This window comes from Chamaea fasciata, unplaced genomic scaffold, assembly GCF_029207755.1.
Source record: "Chamaea fasciata isolate MVZ Bird 193981 ecotype frontalis unplaced genomic scaffold, bChaFas1.0.hap1 SCAF_18, whole genome shotgun sequence".
NCBI lineage: Eukaryota > Metazoa > Chordata > Aves > Passeriformes > Sylviidae > Chamaea > Chamaea fasciata.
The window spans coordinates 11,534,587-11,561,534 of NW_027094103.1; the positions used below are offsets into that span (position 1 = coordinate 11,534,587).

Genomic DNA, 26,948 nt, shown 5'->3' on the forward strand with positions numbered 1-26,948 from the left:
ACATTCCTGACACCGAGAGTTCACAGATCTGGTTTCATGTGTGAACTTCAACATTCAAGCAAAGTGCCCAGACTCTCACTGGGCGTTTACTCCCATCCGTCTCGGCTGATCATTTTAAACTGTAACGATGTTTTACAGCTCTAACAGCATTTCCATTTCCTGCATACTGGAGAAGGATCAAAAGGTAGCTATCACAGCCAGTGCATTATCTTACCTTTGAAGAAGTCTCCAGGAAAATCAGGAGGAGGTGAGACCATTGGGGAGTCCAAGTTCACAATGGATTTCATAACAATCTCCAGAGCATTTCTGCCATACTGTGCAAGTAAAAAAAAACCTTGCTCTAGCAATGCCATCCAGTGTTTGTGCCTCAGCCCCAGGCACACATGGTTTAACAGGTATTTATAACTCACAGTGAAAAAGCTTTTCTCTGCAGTAGTGAAGGGAATTGTTTATCACTCTTATGTAGTTTATAACTGAGAGCCCAGTGTTCATTTTTAATTAGAACTGCCAGATTAATCTTTCATTGTGGCTTGAAGGACACACACCATTTACTTAAGACTTTGATCGTTTGCAAGAGCAGAAAAGTGATTTACACACGTGCGTTCCACACGGCTTCACAAACAGAACTGTGGGTTGCAGAAAGAGGCCTTCCATCAGAAAGTGATACAGTTAAAGGTGAGGGATGGACAGGAACCTTCCTCAACAAGGTCATTTGTGGAGCAAGCACCACAGCATGAGTTCTCCAACAGGAACAGAATTGGTACCTTGTTGTCAAAGTTGAATCTGCTGAGGTCTCGAGTTTCTGTGGCCCGTCTGTCCCCGTGGGTGAGGGCTCCCTGTCAAGACACATCATTGGCATTAAACACAACTTTTAACAAAAAGAAATCTAAGTTGCGCTTTCCCAAAGGAATGATCAGACCTCTTGAAACATCTTACCAAACTCTCCAGTCTTTTTGCAACTATTGATGCAAATCTTTGCTCTCCTGCCAGTTCAGAAATGAGGAACACATACTCTGGAGCAGTCACTTGGTTGGATCTATGAGTTCTTCCTGGATAATTAAGTAGAAGGATGTATATTATTAGATAAATTTTACTTCACTAAATATTTCTAATAAAACTGTGAAGAGCAAGGAAAACTGGTAGAACTTAATCCCGCTTAAAATTAGTTTCTGCTGTAATACAGCAAGCAGAAGGCAGCACAGAGATACTCTAAAAATTGTGGCAACTTCTAGAAAGACACTTTATACAATACGAATGAAAGTCCAAAGCTGCAGCCTCAGCTTGTTTGTGAGGTTTCTTTCAAAGCTTTCAGTACTATTAGCTCTGACTACAGATAAAGCTGATTCTGGTCACGGGTGCAAGAGACTGGAGGGGTCCTTAGGAGGTTGCCCACTCAATCTGATTTTCCATGTTAGCAGGAAGGTCAGTCACTCTGCCTGAGCCTGCGGGGTAAGGACACACAGGGAGCGATTTACCAAACTGCTGGATTGCTCTGTCTGCACTCCACGGCAGCTCCAGGGTCATGTGAACCCTCCTCCTCTGGTTCTTGGCCCTGCGGTCTGCTTGCAGTGAGATACCAGAGCTGGCAGCCTCTGAGATGATGGCAATGTTCTTTGGTTGAGAAAAGAGACGTTAGTTAACAAGAAATCCAAGATCAAGCTTCAGTTTCCCAAAAAAAAAAAAAAAAAAAAAAAAGAAATCTCGTTTTACATCTATTACCAAACATGGCTCTGGAATGGTCTCACTGTTCCCCACAGAGCAGAGGGAGGGCAGCAAAGGTGTGGCTTTCTGTAGCAGAGTTTGAAATGCTAATGAACTTTCCTGAGTGAAAGGAGGGGGTTTCGCTTTACTTTTCAACAACTCCCTGGACAAACAAAGACTTGCCATCCCAGAGGACAGGTGGCCCTTTCCTGACACTTTCCCTTCAGGAGGAAAAGGGGAGGGACACAGACTTGCTCCAATAGCAAACCACAGAAAAGACAAAACGTTGCTGCTAAGGCTGTACAAGGAAGAGGATCCAGCCACTCCAGTGCCTGAATGCATTTGCCTTGAAAGAATGTAAATGTTTGGATTGTGCACAAATCACTTAGAGGAACCCGAGTCTTTACCCTCAAGTGTCACAAGGGACCACACAAGTTCCGTGCACAGGGACATTTACTCCATTTGCCCTCTTGTGGCAGCACGGCCCAAGTGAATCACTGGGAAGGGCTGTCCCCCTCTCCTCCTTTCATCAGATGCAATTCTACCATGATTCAGGCCAGGATTTTCTTTTAGAGGGCAACAGAAAGGGCAGAAGCCACCACTCCTCCCAGTGTTACTTCTCAATCCTTGTTAACAGGCCGCACCTTTTCCCTTCACCCCTCACTAAGTTTTCATACAGTGGTCTTCCCCATTTCCCAATTCAATTGGGAGGGGGAGGTGCAGTGACCCAGATCAACGAATCCGACATGAATTACAGATCTGCCTTTTAAACACGCATTGTTTTACAAAACCAGCCTAAAGGTGCCAGCTTGCACTTTGGCACATGGGTGCACAGCAAGCACAGGCCTCTGAGGTCACCCAAACTACAGCCTGACCTTTAAACACACTGATTTGAAAACCAGAACAGCAGTGAACTGGAAGTGCTTCTTCACCAGGACTTCCAGTCCTTGCAAGTCACTGGTGAATAACTTAAGAGTTACTACGGCATCTGGCACATTTGCCTCCAGTCTGTCTCCTCAAGGATTACCTTATCTCCATCCATGAACCTCTGCTTCTCTGTGATGTTCAGGATTTCAACGGGCACATCGAGTTCAGACCTCGACTCGTAGGAGATGCTGCCATCGTCGTTGCTCACCACTCTCCCTTTGCGGCCTGTCATCTTTGGGAGGGAACACAGGCTCAGCGTGGCAATACCAGAACCTCCCCAGCACCAAAAGCTCCAAGCAGCATTATTCATCCCACATTAAAATGCTCACTAATTTACTCCAAGTGCAAAAGTACATTAGAGAACCCGGGTTATTTTTTGGCTGATGCCATTATCTGTTATGTGGAACATGACAGAGCAAATCTGTGCAAAAATAATGTTGTATTATGCTACTGTTCATAAGGGATTTACCAGCTGCACTAAACAGACAGCTTAGGCTGTCACTGATTTTAACAGGGTCTTTTAAATCACACTGATGCTGCGACTTGATAGAGACAGGTAGCTTCAAGACAAGTTTCTGAAGTTAGAGAGATTAATTAATCAGGCTCTTCATTAACCCATAAAGGTTCTTAATCTCCACTGCCTTGGAGGATGAACTAAAGCTCCTGTCTGTGTAACACACACCAACAGCAAATTGACTACAGCCAGTCAGAGAAACAGACAAAGTAAAGCAAGAGAAACTGGTGTGATTTACCCAGCTAGAAACTATCAAATGTCAGAAACAATGTGTTCACCCGTACAGAGCTCCCCCTGCACTCTAACACAATTTTCAAGTTTCTCTTTCATTCAGAGGCATAAGCAGAGTAACCTCTGCTCTCATTCCTGAGATCACTGTCTAAAACTGATAAACAATCTCTTTAAAAACATACTTTTTTTTTTCCTATATGTCAACACCAGCCTACCTCGGCAACATTTTCAGGACCACCCAGCTCATCTATAAGCTCATCCAGTGTATTAGGTGGAAGATCTTCAGCCAGCTTTTCCAGTTTATCCAGCAGTTCCTTTTTCATTTGCTGGGCCCTTTCAACAGCATCCTGACTCGTTACAAAGCTGCTGTTTGTGTTACTGTTTGCTGAAAAGTTAAGAAAGACTCTTTGAGATTTAGAATTTTATTGCCTAACTGCTAGAAAATGAATCAACATCAAAGAAAGTTGCTCTTACCAGACGTGTTGGTACTAGAAGTGGTGGTTCCAACAGTGGAAGTGAAACAGCTGGGTCGTTTGGATCCCAGACCAGAGGCTAGTAAGGCACTTTGAATAGAATCTGGGTCTATGCTTTTCTTCTTTTTCTTTTCTTTATTTTTTTTATGCTCTTTTCTGATCAACCAGGGATCTGAAGTTAAAGAGAAGTTTCAAACATTTACTAAGCAGCCATCCATCCCGTTGAAACAATTACATAAAGTGACTTACAAAAGTCGGAATTCCAGTGTACAAAACCCTGAAGTTTCACATTCTATTAATTGTAGCCTCACTGGAATTAAATTACATGCTTATTAAACACTCATCTGTGGCTCACTGAAGTGTTTGGGAAGACTTTCTGCTTACTCTCTGCAAATACAGCTACTTGCTTGATGAAACACTTAGACTGTCTTACCATCTTCATCATCTTCACTGGATTCATCTCTGAACGGGTTGAAGTCATCATCGTCTCCAGAACTCAAAAATTTGGAGCTCTCATTGTCACTTTCTTCATTGTCTGAAGCATCAGACTCGCTTTCACTCTCATCAGAGCTGCTACCTGCAAGGCCACCTGTTTTGCGGGCTTTTTTGGCTTCTCTGCTTATTTCTTCACCTAATTCCATCACCCCAGAAGAAAAAGAAGTTAGTTTCAACCTTGTAACCCACACACTTTGAGGTCTGTTTTACCATACAAACCAGAAAAACATTCAGCTTTTGAAAATAGAACTATTTAAAAGAATCTAAGTTTTAAGCAAGACCTTTCTCCCAAGTTTTATGATCACCTACTTTAGGATAAGCAGTTTGGGAAGGGGGTGCTATTAGGTTTCTCTTCATTGAGCCTCAAGATACAGAAAGCTACTCGAGTAACTACATCAGGAAGTGGTCTGGCACAGGCAAGGCATTTTGGGATATGGTTCCATTGCAGACCAACCCAATTCTGAGCAAAATTAACTAAAATTTACGGTTTATATTGCTTCAGCAGCAATGGCAATCTCTAACAGCCTTAAGAGTTCTGCAATACATTCTCTTTCACAGACGACTGTACAGATATTCCCTTTTTTTTCACCCCCACAAAGCTCACTCTCAGGCAGCTCTGAAGTTGCCATTTTCACTGAGGCATTAGTGCAGGAATTTCAGCATTACCTTTTCTTTTCTTTACTTTGTTCTCCTTGCAAGGGCTGTCTCGGGGTGAATTGTTATTACTTTGAGCAGTCAGGTCAATTCCCAACAAGCTAAACAGTTTCTTCCTGTCGGGAGCTGGAAAGTGCTTTTCAATAAGAGACTGGAATACTCCTCTGTTTAAGAAAAAAAGGTTGCTCAGTGGAATTTGCATTTATTTAAAGTACAAACCTGTAACATTTAACAGCTTGCTTGACTTCTCTGAAGAATGACTCCTTGTGAGTGCAGTTGGGCACTCTCTGTATTATCACCCACATTACTGTATCTGTCACCTTCTTAAAAGTAGGAGACATTTCTTCTACAGCACTGTTGTAACTTGTTATATTTGTTTCTGTAACAGGTGGTTTTGCTATTGCCAGTTTTATTGCTCAATTTAAGTAAAAGATTAAGTTAATACATTAAGATCTTTAGCAAGGCAGCCTTGGGATTGGCTGTGATCCACCTGATCAAAGAGGGAAATCATGGTCTGTAATTTGCTCTGGTATAAATGCAGCACACACTTGGCAGGTCTCCCCGTCCTCCCAGTTTGAGGGGAACATTCTGAGCTGTTCACACCTGAAAAAGTCAGTTTGGAATGCCAGGAGAAGCAGGAGTTAACCGCTGCCCCACCTGAGCAGTGCTGCCAGATTTTAGGTACAGGCAGATTCAGTAAAGAACTTCAGTACTAAAGGATTCCCAACCTGTGCACTGATGCACGTTTGAGATACAGAAAGACAAAGGACTACACACACACTCTAAGCTGGATAAAGGTTAGTTTTGTAAACAACATTTCAAAATGCAGTCTTACTTTGCTGTAGAAACAAAGTCATTCAGCTCCCCACCACCTTCCTCCAAAGCTTCCAATGTTCTTGCTTCTCCTGTCGACTGCAGGCCAATGACAACGCACTGAAGGACAAACGAACAGCAGACACTATGACTGAGCTGCAAGTTTAATTTGCCTGAATTTCTGCTCATTAGATACCATTCAGTACAAAAGCATGCTCCTACTGTGGCTGAAAATATTCGTATTATATATATATAATTAATCTAATAGATTTACATTTATGACAAATGTTAAAAAATAAGTTTAGATCAACTTACTTTGCCATTCTTGATTTCTTCCCGAGCCAGCTGCACCACCCTCTTCACCTTCGAGGCTATGCAAAGGTACTTGAAAAACCTCTGGTGAGCTGACCAGAACTGACCCCACATGGATTTTTTCATGCGCTGCTCTGCGTCGATGAGATCGGCCGCTTGCTGAAACCTCTCTCGAGCACTCACCCACTAAACAAGAACAGGAGCATTCAATTTTCTACCAGCTTCAACCTCCCAGAACTCGACAGAGAAAGCAAATTTAAAAAGGGGTTCGTTCTTACCAGCTTCACAGATTTATTGTACATTTTAACATACTCCTGTGAGAGCAGAACTTCGTCGATTTTGAAAGTTACACCTGAAAAACTCAACTGTCTGGCTATGTACATTCCTCTCAGCTTCATATCCATAGCAACTATTTCCATGGCACCAACACCTCTAAAATAAAGGAACAATTTAAGACCATATTAGAATTTTCAAAAGCAAGGATTTGTAAAGAAACGCCTCAAAGCACAACCCCAAGTACTTTAGAAAAAAACAGCTTACGAACGTGAAGGAATATGTTTTCTAAATAATTTGAAATTTAGTCTTTACAAAAAGCTGTATCCCTGCCTTGTAAATATTAAGTGTGTCCCAAGAGGTAAAACACAGTTAGTTACCTTTTTCCCAAATGACCTAGGATGGATTAGGAGACAGTAACTTATAAATTGTAACTCCATAATAAAGTTGGTCCAAATAGTAGCAAATTCTTGCATTCTGATTGTATAAACTACTGATGATTTGAAATAACACAAACCATCTTGAGTTATTCAGATTTATGCTGATACGAAAATTATTTAATTAGTAACTTCTCTTCAACAGCAACACACCTGGAGAGCAGAGAAGTCACCTGCAAAACAGCTGACTGCTACTCACAGGCTTGGGGCTCTAACTTCATTACTGCTCATTTGATAAGCACTCAGTAATGAAGGCAGGCTACACCTGCACAGTCCAGGAAAATCACACATCGTGTAGATGGTAAACAAGATGCATCCTAAGCCCTACTGTGGCATTCTACAGCGTTCAAAATTCTTTTTGAGTAGGCAAAGCAAGATGTTCACCCACCACAGAATGCAGCAGCAGTGTTTTCTACTGACCCCTCACATTTAGTACTATTAGTATGTTCTGAAACACCAAGTACCTTGTAGCAGCACAAAGAATTTCCCTGAACTGGGTTCTTATGGCAGTAAGCACAAGATTTCCTCCTGTTAAATTGCCTAAGATGAATGCATAAACATTAGAGGCCTTCTACAAATAGTGAGCCATTAAGCTCACTGAGTATACTCACTACAATACAGGGTGTTTTCATGGGGAGCAGCAATGTATTTTGCTTTCCTAACACCCACATTTTTGAGAGGCCTCTTTTCCCAGAAAGCTTTTAAAGCTCTCAAAATTTTCCGTGAATAAAGGAAACATCGCATTTTTCACCACTTATGATAAATTACATTTCTGCTGGATTTAGAAGCCAGAGTTCTTAGTGTGACAGGACATGTTTGCAAAGGACTAGAGAGTGAAGACAAGGAACCGGGAAGCACAACCAGCCACAACCCTGTGCATTCTTGCTGCAGGTCTTGGAAATTTTACCTTCTTTCAACAGCCTGGATAAAATCACTGAATTCCCTAAATGGAGTTCCTTCACCCCATATTCCGAGGCGGTTCATATATGCCATGTTTCTTGGCTCAGATGCACCTAAGAAGAGAAACATAAATCTGTACCAGTGCCAGCAAAACCATCCAGAGACGTTTCACCCAAACCCAGCAGTACATACCTGTGGCACTGGCATAAACAACCCTGGCTTTTGGAAGTTTATTTTGAAGTTCCAATACAGCCAGACCTGTTTTTGTTGGTTTTGATGAACCAACAGGACACAGATTCTTTGCTTTATGACACTCGTCAAATACGATCTGGACCATAATTAAGGAAAAGTTTTGTCCCACTAATTTATAGAATGAGGAGCTAGAAGAGAAGGCAAGAAAATCAACTACTTACAATAGGGGGCAGGTGAAAATGGTAAACTCCAGACACTAGTCATTTCAACTAAAAACCTTAGAAAAATATTTAGGTAGTAAATATTTAAGAACAAAATTGCCAACACTTGAGTTCTTGAAAATGCTGGTGCTACTCCAAAGATAAATTTAAATAAGTCTGTAAAAAACATCAGTGTAAACTTAAGGATAACAGTTTAATTTTATAGGTTTGATCTAGAAAAAACAAACTTCACTCTTGTCCCAGAGTTGTGTGGCACCAAGTTGATGCTAATATGTTTGGCACAAAGTTTGAAAAACTGCAAGTGCAATGTCAGGGCATGCACACAACTGATTGCCGCTACAAATAACGAATACCTAAAAACCTATAAAGATGTAAGTCTAAATTGCAATTTGGTTATAACCAAATGACCTCCAGAAAAAGGATACAACTCCATCGAAGTCTTCACCACACCAGTGAAGAAGCTGCTTTAATCTGGTTTTGTATTTCCCACCAGACTGACTTTCCCCAATGAGAGAGGAATAGGTAGCAAAGATCACACCTTTCTTCACACTTCCATTATGTTTGGAAGAAATCTTCCCGTACTTGAACTGCAACAAATAAAAATTTACAGAAATCAATTGAGAGAGATCCCTCCTCAATCCCACCTACCAGATGATGAAGGGATGCTGCTGGTCTTAAGCTTAAGGGTGTGAACACTTGGAGCCACCCAGAACCCCACATCATGATCAGGGCACAGCTGATGGCAATGTGGTTAAGGGGTTATGTAAGGCCTTTCTTAAACACAGACTTAAGGAAGACTAAATCTGCGGCTCCAAAAGCTTAGCAGCCACATCCTTTGACTACACGGTGTCCTTAGTTTAAATGCAATTGAGATTTTAGTTTCAGTGCATCCCTTTAAGATCCAACACCTCAAATGTATTTACAGCCGCTACCACCAATGATGATTTCTAAATCCTTATTTTAGAATTTAAGAAAAGCAAAAATACCAACTTCAACCAAACTTCTAAGTTCAGTAAATTCAACCAGTAATCACTCTTCACAATTTAAGCAGCAAATCCAGAGCAGAGGCAGTGTCTCCAAAAACAACTGCACACACCGATGCTGCTCTAATAAATCACTGAGCGAGTCTATTATTCAAGTATTACACATAATATGCATTACATATAAAATGTGCACTGAGAGGTAGAAAGGAAAAAAATTCAAATGCTGTAAAGCTTTAAAGATGGAAAGAATATTTCAACTTCTAGAAAATACTCTACTAGTAGTGTCAGTAGTGGCTTGAAGCGTAATTTAAAAAAAAAAAAGCACACATGCTAAGACTTAATCCTACAAGGGGCCTATTTACATGATTAACTTAAAGCTCTGTGTGGCTCTTTGTAAGATTTAGGCCTGTCAAACCAGACCTAGAGAGCAAATTTATTGAAATTAGCACATTCTTGCTCTTAAAACAGTCAACATGCACAACCCGTCACACAAGCGTACCTAAAGGTTTGCCTCAACTGTACATAGTAAAAAGTTTCCACACCTTGTTTAATGAATGCACCAATATGTTTTTTGCTCCAATATCTCTCAAATCTCTTTCAGCATCGTATTTCAGATCGTTTGACACGCTAAACCTGAAGATACAAAACAAAGCATATCCTGTAAGTTACAGCAGGTCAAAAGGCAGTTGCTAGAACATTTGTCAGATGACAGATGACCCTGAATTTAAGTCATAGAGTCACTGGAGTGTCTGCTCTAACAAATCCTGACACACTTACCAGACTGCTCTTTTTCTGCCTAACAAGTAATTTTCATAGATTATTCCAGCTATGGTCCTTCCTTTTCCTACACCAGCACCATCACCTATCAAGAATCCAGCTCTGTCTCCATTGGGCAGGAATGTTTCATGTTGCTGTAGGAGAAAGAACAAAAAACTTGTACCCATTCTCCAAACACATCACAGGGGATTGTCAGAAAAGAGCAAACATAAGAAACATCCTATTGGAGGAGATCAGTGGTCCAAGCAAACTCCTAGAAGCAGGAAGAGGGGATTTTATTTAGGGAGAGCAGAGCACCCCAGCTGCATTGTGTGATCCGTTCTCCCCTTGCTTCCCTCAGCACCCAGAACTGCTCTGAACATCTGTCCAGTATTTTGTGCCTTTTCCTAAGCCACTGTTAGGCACCTGCACAGCCTCTGGTAGCAGCAAGACCCAGACACCCACAGCCTGTGGAATGCAGTATTCTGAATTTACCCATTTTAAACCAGTCTCCTGTCAGTGTCACCAGGTTCTGCTTTGCCCTTGGCATTGTGTGGTATCACTCACTCCTGGATTATCTCAACCCTGATTTCATTCCCATTCCTTTTTCTCCTCTCCAGCCCCATCTGTGTTAGTCTCATTTCCTGAGGCAGTTTTTCCCTGCTGTGACCATTTTATTTGTCCTCTAACTCCACTGCCCCCCTCCCCAGCACACAGAGCACTGCACACACATCGGGGGTGGGCACACTGAAGTCTAACCCAGCAGCAAAGTTACACCCAGTCCTGTTCTCTATTCCCTTCCCAAGGATGTCAAACAGGCCTGGCTTTCTCAGCCTGCTGCTACTGCAGCCATTAAATTATTTCAGAGAAATAAAAATGACTAACATGTTCTAAGACAGTTAAGATATCAGTATCATGGAAGTGGTTTAGAGGAAGTTTTCCTAGGTGTATTACCTCACATCTATCTGAGCTGAAGCTCACCTGCCATCTTCTAATGCAACTCAAACCTTTAAGCTCTTATTATTTTATCTCCTTGTAAAACTGACATAGCTGCACTTGTCAGATTGCAGTTTTCCTTCTTAAATTCCCTGTTAGCTTTTAAGCTGTGCTGATGTCTGGCATACCTGGGCTGCGTAAGTGATTGCTTCGAGCTGCAAAGCTGACAACCAGCCACTGTCAATTGTTTCCTCTGATATTGATGTCTGGTACCACACATCAGGAGGAGTCACACTGGATAACGAGCTGGTTTCCACTACTGGGTCAGGATGACGTAGACCAATTTTTACTGGTGGAGAAAGAAGGGGAAAGAAGGCAGATGAAAACAAAATACAGAGTTCTGTTGCTGCAGCACAAGTTATTGTATTTACCCAAACAACTTACAATTGTGATTGGAAAGGCTGAACTCAACAGTGAGTATGTTTCATTGCGACAATCTGTCAAGTGTTAAACTGCATTGCATATGAAGGAACACACTAATCTGAATTTATAACTGCAATCTTAACTTTCTCTTCTCATCACCTTCCCACAATTTTTATGAGATTAGATAAAATTCACTTTACAGAAAATTACATTATTTGTGGACTTGACTTGTTTGAGAAAAAACCAGTCTGAACCTTGTCTTTCCAAAAAGGCCAGAAGCAGCCTCAGGATGCCAGAATCACAAAAGCAACATTCTTCTCACTATTTATATAGTGCCATTTTTAAGCAGAATGAGAGGAGAAAATATTTAGAACAGACATGGTTTAATTGCTGACAGATCTCATCAGTAACAATAAAAATTAACCATTTAGCTATAAACTCCCTGCAAATTTTTTGCCTTGCTTTTACACCAGGTCACTGTATTTAGCAAACAAGGTAACAGCATGGTGTCAATGGCTACAACAAAGAAAAGAGAAAAAAGAGATGGGAATTAACAGCAGTAAAAGATTCATTCAAAAACCAACCAAGAGCCAGTTCTAAGTAGTCAGCCAGGAACAATGCAGGAAGAATGCACTTAAGGTGATTTCACACCAAAGGACCCAAACTAGATTCCTAAGTATAGCAGTGAGCACTGAATTCCTTTGCTAAATTTCCTCTGCTGAGGCACAAGGCATCTTAACTGATGTGAAAAAAAGCACCTGATTTTGGTTCATCAGTCATATCTGTGAAGCAACTACTTCTCAATGATACACTGAAGAATTCCTTTTCTATCTAAAAATTCACTTATCTTCCAAATCTAAGTGCTACAGAAAACAAATTTTCCAGGAAAACCCACAAGATATTCAGGTCCTGTTAACTTCAGACAGTATCTATTTTCCGTGTTAGTAATTACACAAGAGTAAACAAATTAACTCTCAAAGCATTCAGCCTTTTGTTGTAACAGAAGATCAGTTCATACATTTTATTGGCATATATTCAGCATAGGTCTCTGCATGGCCCATTTCTTCCTCATCTTCTTCCTCAGGTTCCTCCTCCTCTTTTACTGCTGGCACTTTCTAGAATAGAGAAATACCTGTGTTAGTCAAACAGCACATTGTTACTATTCTCCTGGAAATTAACATGAGAAAGGAAATGAGGACAAACTTGCATTTCAATGTTTAAACACATGTAGGGGACAAAGCAGTGAATCACTGGGGAAACTACACACAAAAGTACATTTCTTACACTCCTAACAACCCTCTAAAGACACAAAGTCAGGGAACTTCCTCTTTTTGCAAGATCAAGTACTCCAAACTCAAATAAGCAGAATTAAGAAGAAATACTTCTTACAGCATATTAAAACCAGACTTTAAGAAAATTGCGTTGAAAATATGACAGTCCTAATGTTCAAGCACTCCCCTGGAGTCTCCTGCAGTTCCACAACATCACAACTTTATAGTTAAATAGTCAGTTCTGTCCTGTATTCTCTGAAACCTGACAGTTACCTGTTTACTGTGACCCTGATCAATAGAAACATATAAACATTTGTAAAGCCCTCAAAAGATGAAAAATCAAACCTCTTCCACAACCAAGAACGTTTAATACAGAAGAAGTGATCTGACAAACCCCTCCTGCACGGCAGTCACTGAGGAGCCCAGCTCTTCCCTAACACCAGCCTGAGCCTGGCTATCAGTGAAAATGACAAAACTCAAGTGTTTACAGCATCAGAATGTAATTTTATTACATTTAGAAAATTGAATGATACTCAATTTACATCTTCCATTGGACTGCCCAGAAGGACAGCCATGCTAGGGGGGAAGCTTTCAGTTTCCTCATTGCTAGTGATTTTAGAAGGAAATGTTTTAACCCAGAGGAAATGCTATGCTTATCACCTTTAATCAGAGCCACAGCAGCTTCTGCAAAGGACAGTAACTTCTGGAAATTGTCATTTACTGCCTAAGTCTGCCCTGCACAGCTGTTAACTTCACTCACCTAACCAAGTTTCATCTAGTGGAGCAACTGACCTTTTGAATAAACAGATGCACTTGACAGTTCCACCACACACAGGACAAGTATGAGTAACCCCTGAAACTGGCCACAACTGTTTATGGCCAGCAACACGTTGGTTTGACAAATGAATCATTTGTGCCACTTACCACAGTAGGTGAAAAACTTCTCATTTTAATGTCATTTATCCATATTCTTGCTACCTCTTTCGTGGAAGCCTCCTTCTTCACTGCACCATTGCTTAGGTCAGCTGCAAGACAAAAGCTGTGGTTTACAGAGCTCCCTCCAAACATCAACTCAGAAAAATTCAGTGCTGCTCTATTAATGAGCTGGAAGAGAAGTTTGAAGTATCCAGGAGCACAATGATGCTTCAAGAACAAATTTGTAACAGGATCCTTTAAGAAGATCATTTATTACCCTTCCTGTCTTCAGTCACATTTGCAAGGAACTAGGAATAGAGCTTAGTACACAACTAAAATCATTTGCATAAGGATGGATCCAAAATATTGAAAGCAGCTGTCAAGCTTCCATCATATTAATGCATGTAATAAACTTAGCTTAATTGCCCCTAAAAACAATTAGGGCACTTGCACAAATAAATGTTTTCCTCAAAGACACTGCATAATTTAACTTCTTAGTATTTTCCCATCTAGAACACCTGCTGCCTGAATTATATGAAAAGACCATTTTCCTTTCAAGAACTTCTCTTTCTACAAGTAATTGTCATTTTTTAAAAATAAACACGAGGAAAGATCCAGAGACACGGGAACACAAATAAGATCAGGAATGCAGTTCTAGAAGTTGCAGGTCTCCTTTTCCCTTTATACAGAAGCTACAGATTCAACTGTTTTCTGCAGCTGTGCCACTCCAACAGCTATTGTGTGTTGGTGTCACCTATTCTGTGCTTCTCTGAGTTTTCACTTAATAATTTCACTGACTTATCCACCTCTGCTTTCTCCCCTCCTCTTCCTCACCTCCTTTACTCCCTGCCCCAACTTCAGTTCATGTCCCAACTTGGCTTTTGGCAACCACTCCCTAAGAGAAAACAATGACACAAGGAGGGACATTCTGCTTTTTGCTTCAGTTCTAACAGACAGCTCCTGCACTGCACTCTTTGTCTGCATATGGAAAAATAGGTTATGCCAACCACACCTACAAAATCAGCAAAGCTTGTTTCAGAGACAATGAAAATAACAGAAATCCAGAAAATGCCTGTGTATCTTTCAGAAAAAAAAAGCAGCAATAAAGTATTCTCAAACTGAACTAGTCTGATCTTAACCTCATGCTAAAATCAGGACAACTTGAAAGAGTTAAAGTTTCACACACATGCAGCTTTTTCCTTCTACAAGTTGACCACATGTTATTTCTAACATACAAGGAAATATTACGGAAGGAATCACAAAATGAAGATTTGGAGTGTGACAAAGTACTTGTGGCATTTAACTTACTCAATATTTCAAAAGTAAGATGAAAATAAACAGCAAGTTTTTAGGACCTGATTTCTTAAACAATAGATCTGATGCCTCCAATGAAACAAAGGGACAGATTTTCCTTTGGCAGGAGACACTTCACACAAACACCTTATGTGCGACAAAACTAGTTTGGAAGATGCTAAATAGGAAAAAGTACTAGTTTGTTGTAGTTCCAAGTAGGCACTAGAACAGGAACTGGGGGAAACTACAGTAAGGTAGCTAATAGACTTCAGTAATCTTCACAAACTCATTTTACCAATTTTCCAGCTGCAATCTGTCATTTTCCTCATTCCATGCAGTAAATCAAGAGTTTAATTTTTTAACTCTGTTATTTCACACCACTTCACCCTGAATTCTAACACTGCTACAATTGGAATGAAATTTATCAGGTTTCCTGAACCACTTCATTTTACCAGGATATTGTACTAAGCCATGAAAACCCATGACGTGCAAAGATCGTTATTTCATTATTTTCCTAATACACTGTAATTACAAAGAAAGAAAACTCACTGGCTGCTGTCGCTACCGGTTGGGCAATATTAGGAGGTGGCTTCAATTTCATGAGTTCATTCAGACTGTTGTTCTTGAGCAGATCTTTGAGCTGGATCTGGTCCTTGGAAGGTGCAGTGGTCAGGGCGTTGCGAACTGCTGGTGCTGCCACCGAGGGCCGGGTGGTTGTGCTGGTCTGGATGATCTTTGCTACAGTGATCGTCTGCCTCGAGGTGGTGACAGGCGTCGTTTTTGTCACCACTATTGTCGTCCCCAGGGTTGGAAGCTGATTGATTTGATTCAGCACAAAGGTTGTGGTGGATGGTGGTTGCTGGCAACAAAGAAGCAGGGGAGTTTTCAGGGAACGGTCAAAAAGGAAAGAGCAAGCTTTATTAGGCTTCATTTAGCACCATTTTTTTTAAAGACACTTGTAGTAAGAAGTGTCTTCAAAAAAACATGCTGGAGATGCCAGAGTAATAATTATCTCATGCTGCAACAGTCTGAGCAAAAAGTATCTCTCAATACATTGTAGGTACTTCAGAAGGTTATTTTTAGATTTTATTTTACCCTAAGGAAAAGGAAATAAAATGAAAAATTTATCACCCAGGTACAAGATACAACCACTACAGTTTCCCCCATATCTGATAAAGCCAGTCCAACCCACTGCTGGCCAAGGCTCAGCCAGTCAGGGTCACTGGCAGTGCCTGGGAGAAGATATTTATTTAACAACAGGCAAAAATTGTTACACAATCAGCAGCTGGGATGGAGGAGTGAGAATACGTGAGAAAACCCTGCAGACAGACAACCAAGGTCACTGAAGGAAGACGAGGAGGTGCCCCAGGTCCAGGGAACTCCCCTTCAGCCCTTGGGGGACCATGGATGCTAGGAGTGAAGCTGAGGACAAAGGAAGGAGTGGGCAGGAACGTATTTTTAGATTTTTACTTATTTCTCATTTTCCTTCTCCATTGTTAACTGGCAATGAATTAATTTCCTCGAGTTGAGTCTGGTTTGCCCATGACAAATTGCTGATCTCCCTTGTCCTTATCTCAACCCACGAGCCTTTCCCCATCATCCTCAGCCTTCGTGCAGCAGAGGTGGAGGAGTGATAAAGCAGCTCAGTGGGCACCTGGTGCCCAGCCCAAATCAAGCCCCCTCCCCACCTAAACCCTGGGGCACCAGTTCTTACCCGAACATTTAATAAGGCTGGAGTAGACACAGTCTCTGGTTCTTGTTTCACAGCAGCTGCAGCCTCAGTCTCCAGGCCCAGTTCTAAAGCACTAAGTGGTACTGACTGCACAGGGAAGAAAGCAAACAAGTCAGCAGGAATAAAACCTTAAGGCTTTTGTTCCCAGCCTGTGCCTGAAGTGGCTACACTCCGGCAGAGTGAAGGCCATGACGGAGCTTAAACATGCTATTTCATTACACTTCTAATGCACTGTACTGTAGAGCACCTAGACCCCAATGACATGAGAGTTCTCCATGGATACCTGACATTATGTCCCCATGTCACAGCCAGAATTAAGCATATTTCTGTCTGTACTGACCTCAAGTGTTTCAGATTGCTTTTTCGTATAGAAGTTTAAAATTAATTCCCAAGTCATTTTCCAATCTCGGTACTATGAAGCAAGAAACTTGAGAGAGCTCCACATGATTCAACCATTTGCTGAGGACATCATCCCCTTTAACCCTCCCATCACAGCAAACCCATGCTCCAACAGCCCGTCGTGCTCTTGCTTTAACCTGCTGAACAGCTGGAGTTGGTGCTGGATTTGCAAGAACCACATCTGGAGAGTCAATATCAAAGAGATCATTTGGACTGATTCCACTCTCACTCAAAGCAGCAAGCAACAGATCTTGTCCTGGCTCCACCATCTCTGAAAAAAACCAAAAACAAATGGAAGTGTAAACACAAGAACATTTAATTCTGACTTATTTTTTGCCCACACACAGCTCCAGTTCCTGGATTTAAGGGCATTCACAGTGCAGTCTCTTGTACACCCAGTTTCACTTTCTATATTTGCTCTGGTTCTTTTGTTTATTCGTAGGCTTTTCAACATACCCACCACATTTAAAAGCAGGGAGACTTAGACAGTTCACTACACAAAACGCTATCACACCCTTAAACTCAAGGCACCTCTTCTAATCTTCGAGGCACTACATTTTCAAGCACTACAAGAGACACCAAGAGCAGAAATGGTGAGACCATGTTATGCTAATGATCCCTCTTTGTCGGGTGAAGCGACTGCACGAGGGAAGCACAATTAAAACTCATTTACTTTATCTTGTAACAAGTTAGTGATAAAGAGCTTATAAGGAAAGCTTTAATTTCTTGCCTGCCCTTACATTAGGTTACATTCATTCACTGCAGAAATTTTGTTTTGCATATGGAGAGAACAAATGTGCCACTATTATAGTATGGAACTGCTTAATAAATAGGACACTAACATCAGGTCACGGACTCCTTTATGTGTAGGACAAGCAAAACTAATTTCAAAAAGCTATTCTGGACCATATAAAAACTTATTAAAAAGCCAAATACTCCATATTTAAAGATGAAGAGAGAAGATAACACGTTTCACTTGCTTAAGAAGGAAACCCATCTGCCCTAGTATTAAGATAAAAATTAAATGATTTCACTGAACTTGAGCTGTTGCTTATAAAGTCTAAAATACACCTCAAGCAGACCTTAATTTCACTTACCCTCCACAGCCCTTAACACCCACTGGGAACAAAACAATGAAACCCCATGAAGCCAAACACCTACTCTAAAGCAGGCAAGAGGACACAATTCTTTGTTGGCATTTTAGATGTTCATTCACAAGACTCCAAAACAGCATTCCCTTGCTCATCCCTTCTACATGCACAGCTAAGCCACATCCAGCTGCCTGGTCACACATATTCCTCAGCACATTTAGCAGAACAGGTAATTCTTGTAATAAGCTAAGCCTCGGGCATTTAGTTCTTACGCTTCCCAGTTTTGGTCTGTGCAATAGCAGGGAGAAAGAAACCTTTTGGTCACACCGAGATGGTGGCACCACCACAAGTGCAAGCTACAGGGACAAGGGGAAGATACATTTAAAGGCATCAAAGACTTAGAGATGCTCCAAACAATATCAAAGCAACAAACAACTGGTGGGACTTTTAGTGAGCACACACAGCCCCATCAAACACCACTTGCTTGTCAGAACCAGACTCTTCTTTCTAAAAGGCATTTGAGGTGACCAAATAAATTGGCAGAATGGCCTGGTTTGTTGCTATGAGGTCCAGAAAATATTAACAAGCATTAAGTCATCTAGCAGATTTAATTGACGTGGCAACACCATTAAAGGATGTCACCAGCCACCAGCCTGTCCCCCAGAACCCTGAATGGGTCAACAAAAGTGGTAAGAGCTGACTTTTAGTTTCACCTTTCATTCCAGAAAGATTGTGCTTCCTCTCTCAAAGAAGGGAACTATATATTAATAAACTACTATAATTAATATAATTAATATTAATAGACTATTATATTAATTAGGTAAGATAGTTAATTTTCATCCAACTAAAATCTTAAGTGTCCATCACACCTAAGTTTAGAACCTTGCAGCATTGTTTACTAACTAGAAACAAGGTGAGGGGAGGAAGGTTTAAGTCTCCAGGTGAAATTTTTGCTGATCAGAACTTTTGGTGTTCAGAACTTGAGAGCAGCTCCTGGAGTTTCTCTACAGAAGGGGAATGAACACAGGTCACCCTATCAAAACAGCTCCAAAACACTTTAAAATCATAACTTCACAGTATCCATTTGGGAAAGGGGCATGAGCACCTTTCCATGCAGGGCAACACCTTGGTTCAAAGGACAAATACACTAAAATGTCTAAATGCACAATGGAAAAACCATCAGTGAAGTCATTCTTCGGTCTGTGTGGAGCTGTGATCACCCCACAGCTGAGCAAAGATGTGACTAAAACTTGCTTGGGAGTTAAGGGACTGAATAGAGGCACAGAAAGGCAGAAGTTTGGGGCTTTTCACTTCAGAGAATGAAGAGAAAATGAAAAGCCTCAAGAACTTCTAGTCTGCTCTCACAGTATAGAAAGGAAAGGCCTTTCTATGAAATTGAGACTCAAAGCAAAACCAAAGCTAGAAGAAAAACCCACACCAACACCACAAAAACACACCTACAATGGTGTCACACCCATCACTTCTGTTTCAAGTCCAGTTTAACACATCCACGATGCTGCTGACCTCTCTCTACACGTTTAACCTTTAAAAAACATCATGGCTGGTATCTTCAAAGATTCACAGTTCAGAAAAAAAACCAATTCATAGCAGTAATGCTTGAGCTGCTTATTTCAAAGTTTTCAGGAGATGACTGCTGATAGAAACTGGCAAAGCAATTCCTACAATTTCAGAGTAAATATCTCCAGTTTACAAGCATCCCTTTCTAGTGGGGCTGTTTTCATGTAAGAAATCCCCCAGCTGCACCCACCTCCTGATATCCCAAATTTTAAGTCTTAAAAATTCACGGTTGCTCGCAACCCAGCAAAAAGCTCAGTAAAACAACAGCAATTGTTTGTCTGTCAGTTGGGACAATGAAAGTTTGACTAGTTTCACTTATTTGGTTTCTGTACAGTAGGAACAAAGCTGCATTGTTTGCAACAAAAGGAATTCTGAACTTCTAGAATTTTTACATTACAAGTCACTGAATATTTAACACCAATTTTAGGCTTTGTGCAACTTCCTAGTCCCAACGCTGCCCACCCTTCCCATTATAATTTAGCAGGGAAATTAAATGAGGAAGAAAAAAAAAAAAACCACCACAGGAGAAGCTGCATTGTGATCACTTATTTTATTTTCTGTAGCACATGCTGGTTAAGCTTCAAACATTATCAGGCTGAAGCAGCTCCACAATCTTGCAAGGTAGGAGGCTCCTCAGTTAACACAAGTGAAAGTGACTTTATCAAGCTCTGCAGCTCAGCCTTGGCAATACTATATAAGGACCTGTTTGCCACATCTTCAAAATCTCCTAAAGAAAATACTTATTAAAAAGTTGTGAATATTACAAGCTGTTCCCTGAGCATTTCATCACTGGAAGAACTGTTTTGAGCATGTAGAATCTTGCAGATAAGATTGTCTATGTTTAGTGAGGTAGTCCAATGTCACTGAGCAGGAATCAGCCTATTAAATAAAACTAAAAAAAAAAAAATGCATTTATGAAATTTCCACAGCAGTAGTGTCTTAATCTTTCTTTGTATTAAGAAAAAACAAACTGCTGCTATTTCAAGAAGGGCCACCAAAACACACCAAACATCGCTGACAGGTGCTCTCCCGATGAAGAATACAGCTTAAAACTTTGACAAAGAGATGGTTTTGTGATCACTGCACATTATGTAAATAATTCCTGATTTAAAGATACAAAACCAGAATGCCATGTTTAATATCATGTCATGTATCCATGCCAACCTGGCTCTCTCTCTCTCCTTCCATTTTAGCTTTGGTACAAAGAAACAAAACAAAAAAAAAGAAGAAAAACGATTCTAAAACACATGTCGAGCAACCTGCTCCATTTCCCCTGAGAGAGAGAATGGTAAAATCCCCAACAATGAAAAGCCTTTTGATTTTCAGGTCTGTGAGTTACACAGTGTAACACTGCATGCCTGAAGTGCTAATTTAAAAACCATAATCAATGACAGTATCGTAAGTTGGTCCAAAGCAAACATCACAATCAAGCAGGCACTGCTATTCCCAAGCCCTCCAGACACCTGGGTGTTAATTCTTGGTAACTTTTGTTGTTTTATCCAGCAACTTTTGTTCTTTCACTGGAAAGGTTCATCCCACTGCCTTTTTGAGGAATACCTGCCACCTGAACCGTGCTGGAAGCCATTTATAATATCACACAAATCCTGGAGTTGTAGAGACAAGACAGCTTTGCCCTGCAAATTTCTCTGCCTGTCTAACCCATGAGTTATTAGTGACCTGAAAATTTCACATCTCCCTGTGCAGCCTCCTAAGGGCTGCTGAGCCCCATCCCACCCAACAGGATTCTCTGGATATCCACGTGGCTTCTGCTCATTTCACAGCTTTTGCCGCCAGAAGGCAACCTGGGTAACTGTAAAAAAACCCTCAACCAACCCCTTCTGATCCTCCCCAAGTCACCACCCAATCAAAGAGCAACACCCTAATTAATGACCTCCCTCATCCTTCCATGCCTTAACCTCAAGACTGGCAGTTCGTTTTGCGTTTACACGTACAAAGGTGTTCTCACAAAAAACCTAAAGTTAACTCCAGTCCTGGAAAAGTCACCCCCATTTCTCCAAGGCTGGTTACCACTCAGACATCAAAGCTTTCAAGGACATGAGGGACACTTCAGGGCACTCTGGGGTTCAGCTCTGCCTCAATGCCTGTTCCACAAAATTGACAACTGTCATGCTACGCACTCTGCAAACGTGAAATTCAGAAGTTTCAAAAATATTAAAAGACTTAACCACGCAATAATTCGGTAGGAAATCAGCTTTCAGACTAAAAGGCTGGAGCTGGTAATTTGGCCAGTAGTAAAAGTTTTTAAGAAGTAAAAACTCAAAGAAATAAAAGCAGCACGTGAGCACCAGGATCCACAGTTTCAGCCTGGGAGGCAGTTCCAGGAGCGTCTCAAAGCACCATGACCTGCTCCAATGGCTTTTAAAACAGTTCTCAGCCAGTTCTGAAACCAAAGTAGTAGTCTGGACAAAAAGACACACTGCCCACATTTTATTTTTAAATATTGAGCCTGCACACAAATACAACATGTCGTGGCTGTGAGGCAGATACAGAATACCCATTCAAATGTCACGCTGTTACACAATTTCAATTCTTGCTTTACAACATCAACTACAGATTTTCAATTTGGGGGGAGGGCAGCTTGCAAAACATTAATGGATGTTTTTAAATAATTTTAATCCAGACACAACCTTGGTAGTCTAAAGCCAAGAAGTCTACCACTGAGTTAATTCCTAACTTTACACTGTGTCGCTTGATCACACTAATTTTTATTTTTATTTTTTTTCACTTACTCTGGAGTTACCAAATATATCAATTCAAGGCTTAGGGGGTTTTTTTAAGCATTTATTCAATTTGCCTTATCTTTAACAGGCATCAAACATATAGAACCAGCCTATGAGTACCTGAAAAAAAAAAGTACAAGAGTTCTAATTTATACTCTCAAATGCAGCGTGGAACCCGTTCAGCTAAAAATTATACAGAAATAGCCTAAAAAAAAGAAAAACCCAAAAGGCCTCTTCCCCATTAGACTGTAGGGACATTTCTACGTTAAACTATTACTCACCCTAGCAACCTGTGTTTGAGGTGCGCTCGTTAGGAGTCCCTGGACTTTGAGGCCGTGCCTGTGGCCGCGGTTCAGCTCCCGGGAGCAGCGGGGCCCCGGAGGGCTGGGCCGGGCGGGGAAGCCCCCGGGGGAGGCGAGGGCAGAGCCGGGGGTCGGCGGCTCCTGCCCCGCCACCTTCCCACCAACACGTGTTCCCGACATAAACTTCCGGGTTGGCCCACAATCGGCTGCGTAATCCTGTCCCATGCGCGACTTTTTTGTTTCCAGACCTTCACCTCTTTTAAAGATCCCCTTCAACAGCACCGCGATCCCGGGGAAGGGCGGGAGGGCTCCGTCTCACGGCGCCTTTCGGAGCCGCTCCGGCACCATAAATCAAACACCCCCATCCCCCCCCCCCTCGCCTCGTCTCTCCCATTTCAAACCTCAACAATCGGCAGCCGCGGAAAGAGCGCACAAAGGCACGGGCCGGCCCGGGGGGCTCTGCCCGCGCAGGGATGCGGCGGGGGGAGCGGCCAAACCCACCGCCGCGCCCGCCCCCGTTAGAGAAGCGCTTCCCCAGCACCGGGGGGGCCCCGCCGCCCGCCCCCGCCCGCCCCCGGGCACCAAGTTCGCGGGACAAGCGGGGCTCCTCCGGGGCGGCGGCGGCGCCTCCCCCGCCCGCCGCGCCGCCCCCGACCCACCGAGACCCCTGCGGGGGAGGCCGCCACAGCCTCGCGGGGCTGAGGGAGCGAGGGAGCCGCGGAGCCGCTCCCAGCACAACGGGTCCTCCCCGGACACCCCCGCGCCGCCGCCGCGGGCCCCGCTGTGGAGCTGAGGGGAGGAAACCCCCGGGGCGGCCCCGCAACGCGGAGAGCGGCCAGAGGCGGCCAAGCAGACGCGGCGCCAGGCGAAAAGGCAGCGCGGGACTTACTCTCTATCGCGCTCGATCCTCCCGCGGGCTCCTGGAAGTCTCCGCCGCCGGCCCCGCCGCCCGCCGCTTTCTAACTCACAGCCGCCATCTTTGCCCTCCCTCCCCTCACAGGGGAGGGGGGGGGGCCGGGGGCCGCCCGCACCACGTGACCGGGGCCGCGCCTCCCTCCCCCCGCCGCGCCGCGCGCGCTCCCCGCCCACGTGACCCCGCCAGCCACCGCCCGCCGCCGGCGCGCGCTCGGCGCCACGTGACCCGCCCCCCGCCCGCGGCCACCCCGGTCACGTGGCCGCCGCCGTCTCGCGCCCACCCCCCCCTCCCCTCCCCTCCCCTCCCACCGCCGCCGCCGCCGCTGGGCCCGCGCTCGCTCCCCGCTCGCCCCCCCGTCACCTGACATGCCGCGCCTCGGTTCTTCCCTGCCCTCGGCAACGGGAAGGCAGCAAGTTCCCCGTTCCCTCCCCCCCCCCCAAAAAAAAAAAAACCCGGCGTATCCACCGTCCTTCAAATAAGCGACGTCCCCGCGGGCGGGCCCCGCCCCAGGGCGGCGGCCGCAGTCGAGCCTTGGCGGTCCGGGCCCGGTTCCCGGTAGGGTGGGGGGAGGGGAAGGCGGAGGCGAACGGCTGCGAGCGGTCACGTGACCGAGGCTCCCGCAAGATGGCGGCTGCCGGCGAGAAGGCGGCCGCGCGGCGGAGCTCTCGCGAGACCTCGCGTTTCTCGCTGCATCACGGGGAGCGGGGGGAGGCGCCGGGCGCGCGCCCCCGCCTGAGGCGGCGTTGGCGGGAGCGGCGGCACCGGGCCGGCCGCGGGAACCGGGCCCCGGGGGCTGCCGGCCTGAGGGGAAACGCTGTTATCCCCGCCCGTGCTTCCGCTGCTCGATGCCTCTCAATTCAGGCGGCCTCCTCTGTTCCCGTCCCGTCCCTCCGCGGTCGGCGGCTCCGAGCACTCCGGTGCGGCCCCCGGCCTGAGGACACGGCCACCTCCGCCCCCTCACAGCGCCACAGCTCCGCAGTGTTCCCGCACAGGAACCCCCCAGGAGAATGCGGGGGGACAGACCTGCTGCCCTCCCTGGGACTGCCGCCCGTGGGGATGAGCTGGCAGAGGAATTCTCTCCCTTGCGAATATTTTACAAGCTGCTAATGTGAAACTTGCTGCTGCAAAAAGTGAGTGAAAATTGCAGACCACTCACTCTAGTTTCACATTTGGAGACATGTTTTTAGCGCTGGAGGCCCCCAGACTGAGAAGACTTGTTAAAAGAGACAAACTTCCAATAAAATGCTTTCCCAGCTGTGTAAGAACATGAAAATTTGTAAGAACTTTCACACAGAAGTGGGCCTGGCGTAGATGACGTGTGAGCAATCATGAAATTCCTTCAAATGTTCAGTACTACTCATTCAATCTTGTGCAAGTTTGCTCATTTTATCGTTAGACAAATTTAACAGGGATTAATATAACCAATAAAGGATTAGACAGATTAAGGTTAAACTATTTAAAGACAAAGCAACGTTAATTAAACTGACTTTAAGTAACTCAGATTAATCAGTGATCCTTCAGATGGAGAAAAAGACGACAGGAGTGTGGCCAGAGACCCGGAGAACAATTCAAATGGCAGCTTTTATCTCGATTACTGCCCTGTGCACACTTCCGAGGAAGGCATGATGAAGTACGGCTCACACGTGCTGAATCGAACTTTAAATCTCAGCAGCTCTGTACAAGCGCGACAAGAAAGTGAGGCTTTCCATGTCTGGAGTTGAAAAGGGAGTTACCTGTCAGCGTTTGTGACCATCCTGGGCTGGAATAGGTGAGTAATCCCGCAGGTGGAAATGCTGCTCTCCATCGGTGTGGAATGAGCACACGCACATTTCTCTGCAGGACTCCGTTTCCATAGAATTTCGCATGTAATTCACGGATCTCGCTGCACTTTCTTGTCAGAGATCTTTTTAAAAAATCATTGGTAGATAAAATTCTGAATGTAATTATATTTCATAATCTATGAAATGCAGTTAGCACCTACTGGCATTTTACTCTGTCACTTTATAAAATGATGTTGCTTAATGTAATACTCAGCAGTTACCCTCAGGGATTGTTTTTACTCGATCTCTAGCGGCTGAAACACAAATTGTAGGGATTTCATCTTGTGAACGAGAAATTTGTGTAAATGCTGCCATTTATTCTGCAAATTGCAAGTATGACAGGTGCTGCTGTGTGTGAGAACTTGCTCTCAGGTGGGAATATTTAACAAGCATCTCCTTGGTATATTGGACAGAAAATGGAACAATGAATTCAAGGATAATTATAAAAAAAAAAAATCTAGATGAAGTGTTCCTCGAGACTGAAGAGATTTACCTTGAAGATTTCTGAGCAAATCAACGCCTCGCCCGCTCTTCCTTCCCTTCCCCCACGGAACGATTCCCCATTTCCGCAGTACAACGTGGTGCTCCGGGGGCCGCTCCTGCGGCACTACGGGAGGCAATATTTGGGTCACTGGGTTTTAGCGCTGCTTCCAGCGGGAGTCGCGCTGCTCCCCCTGCGTTACGGGAGTCGGCAGCGCTGTGTCTCCATGTGCTGCTGCGTGTCCTGAGTCGCAGCGGCTCCAGCCACGCTCTTTTTGGGCCGGAGCCTTTAATATTTTAACTTCTCCTCGTCTCTGGCTTGCGGTGGCGGTCAGCTGAGGGGTAAAGCCAACATGTTTTGCTAATTCACGGTGTGATCCCAGCGCGCCGGCAGCAGCGGCCGGTTGGACATGACGTTGTTTTCTTTGTTGCTCTGTGGGGAAGAGAATTCCTTGGCTTCCTTTGCCCTCTGCTGGTGGCCCGCACGGCTTCGGTGCCAACTCGGTTGCTTTGTTTAATACACATACATAAAAAAATAATTATTTTAAATATACAACCCCCAACAGCTGAGCAAAACCACAGTTGACGGGCGTTTCCAGAGCTTTCCCAAGACATTAGGGAGAGTGTTCCCTATTAACTGCAAGAAGGAAATCACCTCAGTAATTGATGAAGATCTTTATTTTCCAGATACATCCCGGCTGTGCGATAAGCACGGTGCAAACTGGGGTGGAAAAATCAGAGCAGTGTTTGCTCTGGTGCTTTTGTGGGGAGCTTGGAGTACCTGCCTTGATGGGATGGACATGGATGTTCATGGGATGATGGCCAGAGGGTGTCAGCTGGCTGCAGCTTTGAGCTCACAGGAAAATACCCAGTGCGTTTTGGTTGCCTCTCTGTAAAGTTCACGTGCCTGGTGATCAAAGACACAGATGTAACAAACGACGGTGCCCATGCAGAGCTGGGTTTGTTCTGTCGTCTCCCAAAGTGCCCAAATGCAGAGCTGTCACAAGAAGAGGAGGGGGTGGACTGGAATGCTGCGCTGCCTTTTGAGACTCCTCTGGGGCCACACTGAATTCCTGTCCTGTGAGCCCCCAGCTGCTCTGGGACAGCTCGGAAAGGACGAGGCCCTGAGTTCTTGCTCAAGATGAGAAGGTTTTTTTCCCTCTTCTTAA

The 26,948-nt window shown here is 43.9% G+C and overlaps 2 protein-coding genes across 2 annotated transcripts in view; one reads left to right on the forward strand and one right to left on the reverse strand.

Moving 5' to 3' along the window:
• The window catches only part of SBNO1 (strawberry notch homolog 1), a 28,433-nt gene extending 4,865 nt beyond the window's left edge, over nucleotides 1–23,568 (reverse strand). Inside the window, exons 1-24 of the mRNA XM_066199980.1 lie at nucleotides 23,453–23,568; nucleotides 16,989–17,122; nucleotides 16,435–16,539; nucleotides 15,270–15,579; nucleotides 13,437–13,537; nucleotides 12,260–12,356; nucleotides 11,007–11,167; nucleotides 9,904–10,037; nucleotides 9,669–9,759; nucleotides 8,569–8,730; nucleotides 7,923–8,058; nucleotides 7,738–7,843; nucleotides 6,399–6,552; nucleotides 6,124–6,306; nucleotides 5,831–5,928; nucleotides 5,008–5,159; nucleotides 4,280–4,477; nucleotides 3,848–4,018; nucleotides 3,589–3,758; nucleotides 2,729–2,860; nucleotides 1,476–1,611; nucleotides 937–1,049; nucleotides 765–836; nucleotides 215–314 (exon numbers count right to left, since the gene is read on the reverse strand). Coding sequence (XP_066056077.1) covers nucleotides 215–314; nucleotides 765–836; nucleotides 937–1,049; nucleotides 1,476–1,611; nucleotides 2,729–2,860; nucleotides 3,589–3,758; nucleotides 3,848–4,018; nucleotides 4,280–4,477; nucleotides 5,008–5,159; nucleotides 5,831–5,928; nucleotides 6,124–6,306; nucleotides 6,399–6,552; nucleotides 7,738–7,843; nucleotides 7,923–8,058; nucleotides 8,569–8,730; nucleotides 9,669–9,759; nucleotides 9,904–10,037; nucleotides 11,007–11,167; nucleotides 12,260–12,356; nucleotides 13,437–13,537; nucleotides 15,270–15,579; nucleotides 16,435–16,539; nucleotides 16,989–17,120 — 3,214 coding nt within the window. The 5' untranslated portion in view covers nucleotides 17,121–17,122; nucleotides 23,453–23,568. The remainder of the gene's footprint in view (nucleotides 1–214; nucleotides 315–764; nucleotides 837–936; nucleotides 1,050–1,475; nucleotides 1,612–2,728; nucleotides 2,861–3,588; nucleotides 3,759–3,847; nucleotides 4,019–4,279; nucleotides 4,478–5,007; nucleotides 5,160–5,830; nucleotides 5,929–6,123; nucleotides 6,307–6,398; nucleotides 6,553–7,737; nucleotides 7,844–7,922; nucleotides 8,059–8,568; nucleotides 8,731–9,668; nucleotides 9,760–9,903; nucleotides 10,038–11,006; nucleotides 11,168–12,259; nucleotides 12,357–13,436; nucleotides 13,538–15,269; nucleotides 15,580–16,434; nucleotides 16,540–16,988; nucleotides 17,123–23,452) is intronic.
• LOC136298940 (uncharacterized) lies at nucleotides 23,037–23,843 on the forward strand. The gene has a single exon (XM_066200100.1). It carries the CDS (start codon nucleotides 23,037–23,039, stop codon nucleotides 23,841–23,843), a length of 807 nt encoding a protein of 268 aa, XP_066056197.1.
• The last annotated feature ends 3,105 nt before the right edge of the window (nucleotides 23,844–26,948 follow it).

What these genes read in the sequence shown, in the direction of transcription:
- LOC136298940 (XM_066200100.1), top strand. Translation starts at nt 23,037, where the DNA reads ATGCGGCGGGGGGAGCGGCCAAACCCACCGCCGCGCCCGCCCCCGTTA.